This window comes from Tachyglossus aculeatus, chromosome 5, assembly GCF_015852505.1.
Source record: "Tachyglossus aculeatus isolate mTacAcu1 chromosome 5, mTacAcu1.pri, whole genome shotgun sequence".
NCBI classification, from domain to species: domain Eukaryota; kingdom Metazoa; phylum Chordata; class Mammalia; order Monotremata; family Tachyglossidae; genus Tachyglossus; species Tachyglossus aculeatus.
Genome location: NC_052070.1, coordinates 1,626,006 through 1,641,187, shown reverse-complemented (window position 1 = coordinate 1,641,187; position 15,182 = coordinate 1,626,006). Strand labels below are relative to the sequence as shown.

Genomic DNA, 15,182 nt, shown 5'->3' with positions numbered 1-15,182 from the left:
CTCAGAAAGGGGTCAACAAACAATCCCTCGCTCCCTCCCTCCTCTCCCCACACTCCCCGCAACCAGGAGGCATTTAGTTAAAATCACATCCCAATCCCAATCCCTCACTCCTGCAGCCCATGAGGAAATGGACGGACGGCTAGGGTTCTGACACCTTTATTGTCCAAAACAAAACGTTGGCATGAAGAGGCAGATTAAAAGGGGGGGAAAAAAAACCCAGATTCTCCATTCTTTGTCACTTTTATTCAGTAGTTTTTTTTTTTTGGATTTTTTTTTCGGTTTTGGTGCCAGACATGGCAAGGAGTGATCACAGTCAACTGTTATTAAAACATTTGTTCGCAACACATTCCCCCCTTCACCGCCGACCCCAGCTGACCCATTTCATGTGCTTTCTTTCGGTTTAAAGACCACCACCAGGCCTGAGGTGGAGGGGGCAGGCGGGGGGGGGGGGGGGGGGGGGGGGCAGGAGCGGGAGGAGGAGGAGCCCAGGAGGAGGAGGAGGAGGAGGAGCAGGAGGAGGAGGCGGAACGCTACAAGCCACAGTAAGAATGAGCTGTATTTAATAAAAAAGGGCCACAAATGATACAGTAATGAAGTTACACAATTAAATCCCATAGCATGACTGAAGGCTTTCACTGTGTTTGACGTCATCACAATGGAAGGCATAAAAAGTGGAGTAAACCAATGTTGATACAGTCCAATCTAGTCCATTAGGCAAGATGGTGCAAGTAGTCATTTAAATTAAAAAGTGCCCTGCCCTACCTTCACCTAACTGGCTGGCAGACATGGAGAACAGCGCGGCGATTAATCAAACCTCGGGGCTTTCTCCATGGAGCTCGAAAAGTGTGTTGTCACATGGCACATTTTTACACACTTGGAAAGGGGCGCCTCAGTGAGCCTGCCTCTCTCTCTCTCTCTCTCTGCCTCTCTCTGTCTCTCAGTCTCTCACTCTCTCTCTCTCTCTCTCTCTCACTCACGCACAGATACAAATGCTAGATTCAACTATCTCAACTATGCCGGACGTGGACTCTTCTGCGTGGGACGCCAACCCTAATTCACTTTGTCTTGAAATATATACAGGTTGTTTGTGGTAGCTACGGCGATGATGTTCTCCTTGGGGTGCCAGGCAGTGTGCAGAATCTTCTTGTTGAAGTCTAGGCTGTCGACGCTGATCTCGTCCTTCTTCCGCTTGCCGCTGGCGCAGACTTTGCGGGGCTTCAGGACGGTGCGCGGCTTGTTGTTTTCTCTCGAGGCTTCTAGGGTGATGTCGCGCTTCGTGTTTCTATCGAACATTCTGAAGAAATTATTGTACGAGCCCGTCATCACGACGCTGAAAGGGAAAGGAGAAGAAGAAGTCGGTCATCGCGGTTAACTTTCCCAGAGATTGCCCTGGAGAGGCTCCTCCCCTCCCCTCTCCCGTCCCGCGCCCTTAATTTCCTTCCAGAGTGCGAGGCCGGAGGCCCGGGGACTCGGGGGCTGAGAGGCAGAGCTCACTTCTTGGCCTCGGCCGCTCCCATCGTTCCGGGGCAAGGTGGCTCCCTGCCCCATCTCTATTGCTAACCTTCTCACTGTACCTCCATCTTTTCTATCTTGCCACCAACCCCTCACCCACCTCCTGTTCTGGGGCAAGGCCGCCCCTGCCCCTCCTCTATTACCAATCAATCAATCAAATCGTATTTATTGAGTGCTTACTGTGTGCACAACCTTCTCACTGTATCTCCACCTTTTCTATCTCACCACCAACCCTCGCCCACATCCTACCTATGACCCGGAACGCCCTCCCTCCTCAAATCAATCAATCAATCAATCAATCGTATTTATTGAGCGCTTACTATGTGCAGAGCACTGTCTCAAATCTGACAATTACTCTCCCCTACTTCAAAGCCTTAGCCAAAGCACATCTCTTCCAAGAGGCCTTCTCTAAGTCCTCCTTTTCTCTTCTCCTGTACCGTTCTGTGTTGCCCTAACTCACTCCATTAATTCATCTCCCTCCCAGCCCCACAACAGTTATGTCCGTATCTGTAACTTATTTATATTAATATCTGTCTCCCCCTATAGACTGCAAGCTCGCTCTGGGCAGGGAATGTGTCTGTTTTTATACTGTACTTTCCCAAGCGCTTAGTACAGTGCTCTGCAGCAGCGTGGCTCAGTGGAAAGAGCATGGGCTTTGGAGTCAGAGGTCATGGGTTTGAATCCCGACTCCACCACATGTCTGCTGTGTGACGTTGGGCAAGTCACTTAACTTCTCTGAGCCTCAGTTATCTCATCTGTAAAATGGGGATGATGACTGTGAGCCCCACGTGGGACAACCTGATCACCTTGTATCCCCCCCAGCGCTTAGAACGGTGCTTTGCACATAGTAAGCGCTTAACAAATGCCATTATTATTATTATTATTATGACTGAATCAATGAATGAAGTGTGGAACAGGAACTGGGTCTAATTCCCTCTACACTGTAAGCTCATTGTGGGCAAGGAATATTTTTCTCGCCCAAGGGCTAGTACAATGCTCTGCACACAGGTAGCAGTCAATAAATACAATTGACTGATTCCCACCTGAAACACTTTCCTGGCCCTCAGGACAGTACTCTGCATACATTAAACATTTAATAGATGCTACTAAATACGACTGAATGAATGCATGAATACTACCATCCCAGGTGTGCCCAACCCACCTCTTCCCCGAGCTACTCTCAAAGGGAGACTGGTGCGAATGTGACCCTTGTAGAATTGGAAACAGGAGCCTGGGGTGAGGACGCTAGCGAAAAGCAACTCCCATACTGCACGGAGGACGAAAGAGGGGGATTCGGGAGACTCAGAACTAGGATGCTTTCCCTAAGACTCAGGGAAGCGGTGTGGCCTAGTGGAAATAGCCTAGGCCCGGAAGCCAGAAGAGCTGGGTTCTAATCCCGGCTACGTTAACTTGTCTGCTATAATAACAATAATAATAATTATTTTGGTATTTGTTAAGCACTTACTAAATGCCAAGCACTGGTCTACATGCTGGGGTAGATACAAGGTAATGAGGTAGTCCCACGTGGGGCTCACAGACTTAATCCCCATTTTACATATGAGGTAACAGGCACAGAGAAGCTAAGTGACTTGCCCACGGCTGACAAGTGGCGGATCTGGGATTAGAACCCATGACCTCTGACTCCTAAGCCCATGCTCTTTCCACTAAGCCACGCTGCTGTGTGACCTTGAGCAAACCAAGGTCACTTCTCTGGGCCTCAGTTACCTCATCTGTAAAATGGGACTAAGACTGTGAGCCTTAATCCCACGTGGGACAGACAGCCTGATGACCTTGAATCTACTCCAGCACTTAACACTGACTGGCAAAGAGTAAGCGTTTAACAAGTATCACCGCCCCCTTCCACCCCCCACCAGCTTTCAAAAAAAATCCTCTGTGTTTGGAGGTGTCCCCTTGATTCATTTCTCGTCTCTGTAGGTTGCCCCCACGCCCCCAAACCCGGCACCCAGTCAAGCACCTCCTCACCACCTGAGCTCTGAGTGCTCACAACCTCCCTTTGGACTTGGGTCCATGTCCTACACACCTTCCTCCATACAGAACCCCTTTTCCTCCGTTGTCCTAGCTGTGGTTTGAGTGCCTGTCTCCCCCATTAGATGGTAGGCTCCTCGAGGGCAGGGATAATAATACTCATTCATTCAACCATATTTACTGAGCACTTACTGTGTGCACAGCACTGTACTAAGCACTTGGGAAGTACAAGTTGGCAACCTCCACTGTACTCTCCCCAAGCACTTAATATGATGCTCTGCACACGAGGCACTCAGTCAACACCCCTGACTGATGGAGGTGCTACACCCTCTTACAGGTGCAAATGTTTCTGAAAACTATTCCAGGGTGCCAGGCAAATTAGCGCCAAGATAAAAATCCTCTTTAAAATCTCGGTTAAAGATGCCCGTATTCCACCTGATTCTCGTTCCCCGGTAAGGTCCCTTAAACGCTGTCTCCAGAAACCCAAAGCGTCTACGTAAATTCTCATTCTCACTTGATCTGGGCTGTTGTGTGTGTGACTGTGCCTTTCAAATCCCCATGTTCATCCCTTAAATGAAAGAAACCGTACCGGTCGCAGAACGTGTGTCCTCCTTCCCCGGCTACAGCCTAAAAGGGAGGGAGGAGCCCCCGCGGAGGCTGGGTGTCTGCCCCAGGGCACTGCACAAGCATGGCAGAACCACGTACAAAACCCACCGCCTCGCCAGCCCCATGCTGCGGTAACTGGCCCGTGGCCCTACCCCGCTGAAGAATATAAGCCAACCACAGGCATACCACAGTGATCCCAACGTAAACCCGCGTTTCTTAAGGCCCTCAATTCTGACAGTCACATGGTGACTGTGCAGGAGAAGAGCCACCCCAGTCATGATTATATGGCTTTACCATTAAGCAGCCTCAAAGTATTCTGGTTCAGGAACTCGAGTTAGGCAAATAAAGTTGACCTCTATTTGTTCCGTTTTCATTTTCTCGTAGAGCAAGGAAGGGGAAAGAAATGACGAGCTACTGCAATCTTTAATTGAAGTCCTTATAATCTGGGGTCAAAAATACGACAGCATCGGTGCTGTGATTCACCAACCATCACATTATTGACTGGTGACCAAAAAATGCAGTTCTCTAGTTCCATAAAAAGAGATGCTTTCTACCCGTAAGACCTGAACTTCATATGTGAGAGGGATTTTTTTGGGGGTGGTGGGAGGAAGTGTCCTGAGAGTCTCGGTGCTGGGGCCCAAGCTCAGGAAAGCTGGTCCGTCGGATTCCAGCCACTCCCTCCTCCACCTGACAATCGTCATCCTCTCAAATGCCACTTCCTTCCTCAGAGTTCACCCTGTGAAAAAAGGTCAAAAACAAAATCACGTACCTGTCAGACCCATTCCAACAACACTCAAATTTGTCAAAAATGCAGTCATTTTCATAAAGTGAGCAAAGTTTGCTTCTGAGGTATTCATGCACCTGGAAATGAGAAAAAAAAATCACTTCTGTTGCAGGGACTGTCACTGGGCTTTATCTGAGAGCAGCTAGCTAATCCAAATGCAGTGAATAAACGTTCCTGATTCCAGAGACCCTAGGCATGGGACTGGGGAGAAGTAAATGCCAAGGTCAGTGGGATACGACGATAATGTCTCAAAGGGGGAAAATGCTTGAGAACTTGGGCCTGGGCCCGTCCCTGGACAGCCAGGCCTCAGAGGATCAGGGGCCAGGCAACCGCCCTTTAGGGACCTGCTTGCCCCGGGGGGAAACCACCACTTCTCCCAAATGTAGACAGGTTTGGCGAATGAACCCATGCGAGGTACCTGATAGGTTTCCACAGGTCTGTTTTCCATATTCAAGTCCCAGATTTTCACCGACAGATAATCTCTCGTCATCATATAGCGACCACTGTGGCTGAATTTGACGTCGGAAATGGAGGAGATGATTTCAGAGAAAAATGATCTGTTACTGGGATCTTCCGGTTCCTCAAACACTGAAAAACAAAAACCAAACCCCAATCCTCACCCTGCACTGACAGAGGCAGGCAGAGAGTGACCCCCGGGGCCTGGCCCTCCTCTCCCACCGGCTCCCCGAGCAGGAAGGCAAGACCTCATCTTCGCTCGCCAATCACCCAACTGGATGGCTACAAACGGATTCACCCAATGTCAAGCGCTGCGGCTCGTTGCTCTGGGCATTTCTAACCCGAAGTTCTCAAACAATGAAACCCCACCGGGGCAGCAGCTGGGCCCCTGTAGTCATCCCACAGGAAAAGTGAGCTCCGTTCCAAGGAAACTAGAGGAATCAATCAATCAATCAATCGTATTTATTGAGCGCTTACTATGTGCAGAGCACTGTACTAAGCACTTGGGAAGTACAAATTGGCATCACATAGAGACAGTCCCTGCCCAACAGTGGGCTCACAGTCTAAAAGGGGGAGACAGAGAACAGAACCAAACATACCAACAAAATAAAATAAGTAGGATAGAAATGTACAAGTAAAATAAATAAATAAATAAATAAATAGAGTAATAAATATGTACAACCATATATACATATATACAGGTGCTGTGGGGAAGGGAAGGAGGTAAGACGGGGGGATGGAGAGGGGGACGAGGGGGAGAGGAAAGAAGGGGCTCAGTCTGGGAAGGCCTCCTGGAGGAGGTGAGCTCTCAGCAGGGCCTTGAAGGGAGGAAGAGAGCTAGCTTGGCGGATGGGCAGAGGGAGGGCATTCCAGGCCCGGGGGATGACGTGGGCCGGGGGTCGATGGCGGGACAGGCGAGAACGAGGCATGGTGAGGAGATTAGCGGCAGAGGAGCGGAGGGTGTGGGGTAGGCTGTAGAAGGAGAGAAGGGAGGTGAGGTAGACGGGGGCGAGGGGATGGACAGCCTTGAAGCCCAGGGTGAGGAGTTTCTGCCTGATGCGCAGATTGATTGATCGGTAGCCATTGGAGGTTTTTGAGGAGGGGAGTAATATGCCCAGAGCGTTTCTGGACAAAGATAATCCGGGCAGCAGCATGAAGTATGGATTGAAGTGGAGAGAGACACGAGGATGGGAGATCAGAGAGAAGGCTGGTGCAGTAGTCCAGACGGGATAGGATGAGAGCTTGAATGAGCAGGGTAGCGGTTTGGATGGAGAGGAAAGGGCGGATCTTGGCAATGTTGCGGAGCTGAGACCGGCAGGTTTTGGTGACGGCTTGGATGTGAGGGGTGAATGAGAGAGCGGAGTCGAGGATGACACCAAGGTTGCGGGCTTGTGAGACGGGAAGGATGGTAGTGCTGTCAACAGAGATGGGAAAGTCAGGGAGAGGGCAGGGTTTGGGAGGGAAGACAAGGAGCTCAGTCTTCGACATGTTGAGCTTTAGGTGGCGGGCAGACATCCAGATGGAGATGTCCTGAAGGCAGAGGAGATGCGAGCCTGGAGGGAGGGGGAGAGAGCAGGGGCAGAGATGTAGATCTGGGTGTCATCAGCGTAGAGATGATAGTTGAAGCCGTGGGAGCGAATGAGGTCACCAAGGGAGTGAGTGTAGATTGAGAACAGAAGGGGACCAAGCACTGAACCTTGGGGAACCCCCACAGTAAGAGGATGGGAGGGAGTAAGAGGAAGCACACTGAAGCCCGGTGTTCTATGAAGTAATTTCTGAGACCCCGCTCAAGAACTGATAAAAAATAGGGGGGAAAGGACTCTATGTGTTGCCGACTTGTACTTCCCAAGCGCTTAGTACAGTGCTCTGCACACAGTAAGCGCTCAATAAATATGATTGATTGATTATGAGGCTCAACAGCAGCCCCAGACGGAAACTGGCCTGCAAAACCTTGGCCACCGCCCCAGACATCCTTACTGTCTTAACTGCTCACCGGAGCGTAAATGCTTTCTTTCCCTAGGTGAGACCAGTCCAATTCCTGAAAAGCTCTCGGCCCCATTTCCGCTCATGCATTCTGCCCGCAAGGAAAACTCTCTCTCTCAAGCGCTTAGTACAGTGCTCTGCACACAGTAAGCGCTCAATAAATACGACTGATGATGATGGAAGCTCCGAAGAACTTCCGGCCAACGAGAGCTGGAGGCTCGTTGCGGGCAGGGAACATTTCTACTAATTCCGTTGTATAGTGCTCGCCCCAGTGCTCAGTACAGTGCTCTGCACATAATCAGCACTCAATTAAAAAAAAAAAATCAATCGACTGGCTGAGAGCTAGGCGATGGCAGGGGGTGAAAGGCGAGGTGGCAGCAAAAGCTGCTGAGCTCCAGCGTGAGAGCCCGTGCCCTCTGCCCTCAAGGCCCCCTCTTGGGTCCAGGGTGGCGGTGGGCACTCGAGACAGGCGCCCCGATCCCCGGGTGAAGGACTCACGCTTCGAGTGCCTGTCGCAGAGGGCGGAGGCTCGCATATCGCACAACCGGATGGTCCCTTTGCTGCTGCTGTAGACGAAGGTGCTGCAGCTGTTGGGGTGGAACTCGGCGGCGGTGATCACCTCCGTCAGCTCTTCCATGTTGGCGGGCTTGATGTCCACGATGTCTGCACGGCGCCTGGTTAAGGAGCGCACTTCCCCGCACCACCCCGACGCCCGGCCTCATGCCTGCACCCATCCTACCTACCCCTTGAACACGCTCCCCCAGAACCAGAAGGCCCGATCAGCAGGCCAGGGCCCTGTACACATTCAGTACACAGTACCCACATTGCTACATCGCCACCCTCCCACAACCGCCCACCGTAACGAGGCCCAGAAAGCAGCCCGGCATGAGGGCTTCTTCCAAGGTTCAAACCCGGGTTTGTCCTCCCAATCAGTAGGCTAGAAGACTAAACAAATTACCTCCTCTGCAGCCAACTTCGCATTTAGTCTAGTGCTCTGCACACAGTAAACGCTCCCTAAATACAGCTGATCGGTACCTTCTGTGTGCACAACCTCCTTGGTATGAAACAGTGTGGCCTCGTGGAAAGAGCCAGGAGCTGAGTTTCAGAAGACCTGGGTTCTAATCCCGACTCCACCATTTACCTGCTGTGTGCCCACCTCACTTCTCTGTGCCTCAGTTCCCTCATCTGTAAAATGAGATTCAATACCTGTTCTCCCTCCTACTTAGACTCTGAGCCCTCCTGTGTGGGACCTTGTGTCTACCCCGGTGCTTAGTACACTGCCTGACACATAGTAAGCTTCAAGCACTGACGTGAAGCAGCGTGGCCTAGTGGCTAGAGCCTGGGCCTGGGCATCAGAAGGACCTGGGTTCTAATCCCAGCTCTGCCGCTTCTCTGCCTTGTGACCTTGGGCAAGTCACTCAAATTCTCTGTGCCCTAAGTTACCTCATCTGTGAAATGGGGGTGAAGACTGTGAGCCCCATTGTGGGACAGGGATGGTGTCCCACCTGATCACCGGATGGTGTATCCCCCCGCAGCACTCAGTACAGTACCGGGCACTTAGTAAGCGCTTAACAAATACCACTGGGGTAGATACAAGCTAATCAGGTTGGACACAATCCATGTCCCACATGGGGCTCACAGTCTTCATCCCTATTTTACAGATGAGGAAACTGAGGCACAGAGAAGTCAAGTGATTTGCCCAAGGTCACAGGACAGACAAATGGCAAAGTCGGGATTAGAACTCAGGTCCTTCTGGCTCGCAAGGTCTTCGTTTTAGTTACTACACCCCATGTGGGACAGGGACTAGTGTCCAACCTATCTTGTGTCTACCCACCCCAGCGCCCAGAACCGTGCCTGACACAATAGTAAGCGCTTAAAGAATACCATAATTATTACTATTATTATGCCAAGCTGCTTCTCTAACTTAACAAATACCACAATTATTATTACCATCATTATTATCAATAAAATATGTAAATTCCCCCTAAGGCATTACTTTATCACCCAGGAGCCAAAAAATGTTTCACAGACACCCCTCCCCTTGGCTCCCCAGACCCGTCTCCCAGTGGCAAAAGTCTCTACAACAGTGAGGAACCTGGGCGACCAACGGGCCTACCAAGTTTCAGGGGAATTACAGAGAGAAAACAACCGTAAAACTGAAATGGATACTAAAACTTCTGTCTGTAATTTCAAGGTGCCAGAGATTAATCCTCAAATCGTCAGCAGACAGGTACGTTTCATAGTCACTGTTGATGGAGATGGAGTTGATGTGGTACGTGTGAGCGTTGGCAAATATCCTCCGGGGACTGGCCTCTACCATCAGATCCATGGGCCTGAACACGGGCACCTGTCGGGGGGGTCGGGGAGAAGTCAGAGGTCAATCACTGGACCTGGTGGCCATCGGGGACTCATGGACAAAGACCAAACGTTGCGAAACTGAACATAACGGCTCTCGGCCAAAAGGTCACTCAACTTTCTTCTCCTGATATCCAGGCACCCTTTGTTTGGGACAAACCACTTGCTAACATTAATAATCCGTTCCCCACCTCCCTGCTTTGTTTCGATGTGAGTGTGTGTGTGTTTGTGGGGAACAGGAGAGAGAGGGGGAAAAGAGGGGAAGAAAGGTAAAAGGGCGGGGGAGGTGTCCAGGTTCATAAGCATGCTATATTATGACATAGCCCTTTACCATTTGAGAAAGGAGCTCAGGAGGAGGAGTTAGCTCAATCATTGATTCAGGTCGACCTGCCCCTGACCCTTGCCTATAACTCCAATTTTAACTTAAGTAACCTACAATTTTGCCTGAAGGGGGCACGGTATTTATTTAAAATATATACATATGCATATATATATATATATATATATATATATATATATATATAATATAGATAGATAGATGGATAGATAGACTGATAGATAGATAGATAGATAAATTTGAAGTGACTAAGCAAGAAACTCAAAACATCCATTCACGGTTCTCTTTCCTGAGAATTAGGTTACCCCAGAGGCCAGTCTGAAATGACCAAATTCTCCTACAGATGATGCGAAAACTCACGATGAAAGCTCACCGATCCAGAGAACTGCTGTGAAATTAAATCGAAACTCAGAGAGACAGACTTTGAGAAGTCGCAAGTTGCCCGCAGCCCACTCACCCGTAGTGTAGTCACTGTAGTAGGGTCTCTATACCTTCCATCTTCCTCCTTCAAGTTATACCCCTCTGGTCTTTTGTCCCTTTCGCTAATTTTCCATAATTTTATTGTTTTATCTGGAAAACAAAATGATCTTTTCTCACGTCAAAGCACCGACAGGAAGGCAACTAATGGCACATTCACGAAATACGGAGTTCTCAGTACAGGGAATGGTACCCAATGGACGCTCAGCAAATGCTATTTCTGCTTAAGTGAATTCAGTTGCAAGACGCAAGAGATTTCTTTGGGCCCCAGCCCACCCATCAGAAAGTTTTTAGAGAATGTTACAACGGCAGTTTCTGTAGGAAATGAGGGCCTCCGACAGCCGCTCTTTGTGTGTCCCCTGGAGCCCTGGGGACGTCAGAGCAAGCCGGACCCCAGGACTTCGGGGAAGCAATGGGGAGCCCCCAAATGGCACAGAGTTGGGTGGGAATTCCGGAACCCAGCCAAGGTGCGCGCAGGTGGGGCACCAGAGGGACAGTTACGCTTGGATATCCCGGACACAATTACCACCCCCTCACCCCTTAGTTTCAACTAATCCAAAAAATAACTGTATTTTTTGAGCACTTACTGTGTGCACAGCACTGTATTAAATGTTTGGGAGAGTATACTATAAGTCGGAAGGCCTCTTCTCTGCCCACTGCCTCCGCCCTCCTTGAAAGTCTTCCCCAAAAGCCACAGCCACGAAGGGGCATCCCCTCATGAACACTCCCAATCAATCAATCAATCGTATTTATTGAGCGCTTACTATGTGCAGAGTACTGTACTAAGCGCTTGGGAAGTACAAATTGGCAACACATAGAGACAGTCCCTACCCAACAGTGGGCTCACAGTCTAAAAGGGGGAGACAGAGAACAGAACCAAACATACCAACAAAATAAAATAAATAGGATAGAAATGTACAAGTAAAATAAATAAATAAATAAATAAATAAATAAATAGAGTAATAAATATGTACAACCATATATACATATATACAGGTGCTGTGGGGAAGGGAAGGAGGTAAGATGGGGGGATGGAGAGGGGGATGAGGGGGAGAGGAAGGAAGGGGCTCAGTCTGGGAAGGCCTCCTGGAGGAGGTGAGCTCTCAGCAGGGCCTTGAAGGGAGGAAGAGAGCTGACCCGCCCTACTACCTGGCATCTCAGGCCTAACGTTATCTGTCTGTTCATCATCATCATCAATCGCATTTATTGAGCGCTTACTATGTGCAGAGCACTGTACTAAGCGCTTGGGAAGTACAAGTTCATCTGTCTACTCTTCACTCGGGGAGGCAGTGGGGCCTAGCGGAAAGAACATACGTCTGGAAATCAGAGGACCTCGGCTCTAATAGTGGCTCTGCCACTTTCCTGCTTTGTGACCTTGGGAAAATCCCTTAAATTCTCAGGGCCTCAGTTTCCTCATTTGTAAAATGGGGGTAAAATATTTATTCTGCTCCCCCCCTTAAGCTGTCAATCCCTCATAAGACAGGGATTGGGTCCAACCAGGTTACCTAATATCTACCCAAGTGCTTAGTACAGTGCTCGGCACATAGTACATGCTTCACAAACGCCACAGTTATTAGACAGTGCACTGTTCAGTGCTTGGTGCTTGGGAAACCCAAAGTAAAGAAGGGAGAGGTTCCTTGCCCTCAGGGGGCTTACACTCCATCGGGCGTACCAGCTTTTAGGCCTTCAAGCACCCAGCAACATGCTTCCACGGCCGGATGACTTCTCGTACTTACCATTAGTAGATAATAAAAACTGAGCAGCATTTTTCTGGGGCAACCACCTAATTTTGTTGATCTTCTCTTCGATTTCTAAACTTTTCAAGTAATCAAACTCTGGCTCATGGCTCTGGAAGGTACTGTAAACATTGTATTCTCCTCTGCTGCGAGACGGAGTTTTGTTCTAAACCAAAAACAGAAAGGCAGATGGATTAAGGTCAGAATGGTTTTCAGAAGGCATCAACTATCAGAAGATACAACAACGAAGCACTTTCCAAAATGGCCAAGCCCTTGCCATCGCCACACCAAAGGAGCCACAGGGGCCCAAGGGGCTCAGGGTCGGAGGGCTGTAAGGCCAAAAGATGGTTTCCCGGGATGCGTCTGCCGGACACCACCGGCAAGGGATGAGTCCCGTGAAAGCGCACCCTCGGTCCGTCCCGCCACCCCCGGAAGTCGGACTGCTCCCGGCCGAGCAACAGGCCCAGACCCCAATCATCTGGCACAAAGCGGGGTTCCGTTCTTGACAGCATAAGAGGCATCCGGGGGCGGGGGAGATGCCGAAAGTCCCCTGTCGACATGCAGACAGCCGGCTGGGCTTGCGACAAGTTGAACCTCCCGACTGGCTCCGGAGCCCATCAGTGGTACCAACTGCCCGGCAATGCCGGCGGCTCTGCCCCCACCGTAACTCATCAATCAATCAATCAATCAATCGTATTTATTGAGCGCTTACTATGTGCAGAGCACTGTACTAAGCGCTTGGGAAGTACAAATTGGCATCACATAGAGACAGTCCCTACCCAACAGTGGGCTCACAGTCTAAAAGGGGGAGACAGAGAACAGAACCAAACATACCAACAAAATAAAATAAGTAGGATAGAAATGTACAGGTAAAATAAATAAATAAATAAATAAATAAATAGAGTAATAAATATGTACAACCATATATACATATATACAGGTGCTGTGGGGAAGGGAAGGAGGTAAGACGGGGGGATGGAGAGGGGGACGAGGGGGAGAGGAAAGAAGGGGCTCGGGTGGGGAGGGCCAAAGAGGTCAGTGACCTAGGCCAGGTTGAAGTGCCTGGGCCCCGGGGCAGGCGGGCTCCAGGACCTGCAACCTCATGTTGTATCTGCTGCGGGTGGGTGGCCTTGGGGCTCTCCCAGGGACCTGGGAGGCTTTGGCGGTGGCCAGTGAGCCCGCCAGCCAGAGGCCTCAGGCGACCGGCTGACCGCTTGCAGAGCTCAGAACCTGGATCGGACCGAGGCCCGACGCGTGACCTCGCCATAATCCCAAACGCCATCCTGGGAGTGAGGCTGGAAGACCTACATAGTCAAAAACCCAGCGTACTGCCGACAGACCATGTCCTTGCTTTAAAATGAAACTCAAATACCCACTGAAGTATGTGCTTCTCGATTAGTAATGATAATAATACTAATAATACTAATACTAATAATAATACTAATACTACTACTAATAATAATGGCATTCGTTAAAGCACTTCCTATGTGCCAAGCCCTGTTCTAAGCACTGGGGCAGATGCAAGGTTATCAGGTTGTTTTATGTGGGGCTCACGGTCTTAATCCCCAGTTTACAGGTGAGGTAACTGGGGCACAGAAGTTAAGTGGCTAGCTTAAGGTCACACAGCAGACTGGTGGCGGAGCCGGGATTAGAACGCATGTCCTCTGACTCCCAAGCCCGAGCTCTGGTCACTAAGCCTCTAGGCCCATATGAAGGCCTTCTCTCTGATCTCCCATCCTCACTTGTACATATCTATTCTATTTTATTTTGTTAGTATGTTTGGTTTTGTTCTCTGTCTCCCCCTTTTAGACTGCGAGCCCACTGTTGGGTAGGGACTGTCTCTATATGTTGCCAACTTGTACTTCCCAAGCGCTTAGTACAGTGCTCTGCACACAGTAAGCGCTCAATAAATACGATTGATGATGATGATGGTGAAGGTGTACCTGAAAACAAGTACTTCTTTCAGGCATCAACCAAATTATTATTGGCGTTATTTCTAAAAATGGGTGAAAATACGCAAAGAGGCCACTAGGTGGTGACACTCCCAGGGCCCAGGGAGACCAGAAGAAGATGTTGAGGAGAAAAACTGCCGCAGAGGCAACAACTGGGCCCGAGGAGGACAAAGCCCTGGGCCCCAAGAGAAGGTGATCACCTGGCTGCCAGTTTCGGGGTTCCCTGGTCGGGGGAAAAGGACCCAAGCCCAGAGAATCATCATCATCAATCGTATTTATTGAGCTCCTACTGTGTGCAGAGCACTGGACTAAGCGCTTGGGAAGTACAAGTTGGCAACATATAGAGACAGTCCCTACCCAACAGTGGGCTCACAGTCTAGAAGGGGGAGACAGAGAACAAAACCAAACATACTAACAAAATAAATAGAATAGATATGTACAAGTAAAATAGATTAATAAATATGTACAAACATATATACATATATACAGGCGCTGTGGGGAAGGAAAGGAGGTAAGATGGGGGGATGGAGAGGGGGACGAGGGGGAGAGGAAGGAAGGGGCTCAGTCTGGGAAGGCCTCCTGGAGGAGGTGAGCTCTCAGTAGGGCCTTGAAGGGAAGAAGAGAGCTAGCTTGGCGGATGGGCAGAGGGAGGGCATTCCAGGCCCGGGGGATGACATGGGCCGGGGGTCGATGGCGGGACAGGCGAGAACGAGGTACGGTGAGGAGATTAGCGGCGGAGGAGCGGAGGGTGCGGGCTGGGCTGGAGAAGGAGAGAAGGGAGGTGAGGTAGGAGGGGGCGAGGTGATGGATGGACAGCCTTGAAGCCCAGGGCGAGGAGTTTCTGCCTGATGCGCAGATTGATTGGTAGCCACTGGCAATTTTTGAGGAGGGGAGTAACATGCCCAGAGCGTTTCTGGACAAAGACAATCCGGGCAGCAGCATGAAGTATGGATTGAAGTGGGGAGAGACACCCCCACCCCGAGTCTCTTGCCGACTGG

The 15,182-nt window shown here is 50.1% G+C and overlaps 1 protein-coding gene across 2 annotated transcripts in view; it reads right to left on the bottom strand.

Annotated features, from left to right (window-relative positions):
* Nucleotides 1–538: 538 nt before the first annotated feature.
* Nucleotides 539–15,182, bottom strand: part of PPP2R2A (protein phosphatase 2 regulatory subunit Balpha) — a 93,759-nt gene continuing 79,115 nt past the window's right edge. Inside the window, exons 4-10 of one of the 2 annotated variants that reach the window (XM_038746909.1) lie at nt 12,233–12,398; nt 10,477–10,589; nt 9,497–9,674; nt 7,826–7,990; nt 5,307–5,476; nt 4,874–4,965; nt 539–1,330 (exon numbers count right to left, since the gene is read on the bottom strand). In XM_038746909.1, the coding sequence (XP_038602837.1) occupies nt 1,051–1,330; nt 4,874–4,965; nt 5,307–5,476; nt 7,826–7,990; nt 9,497–9,674; nt 10,477–10,589; nt 12,233–12,398 (1,164 nt within the window). In that variant the 3' untranslated portion in view covers nt 539–1,050. The remainder of the gene's footprint in view (nt 1,331–4,873; nt 4,966–5,306; nt 5,477–7,825; nt 7,991–9,496; nt 9,675–10,476; nt 10,590–12,232; nt 12,399–15,182) is intronic. The other variant, XM_038746910.1, reaches the window with a different exon arrangement.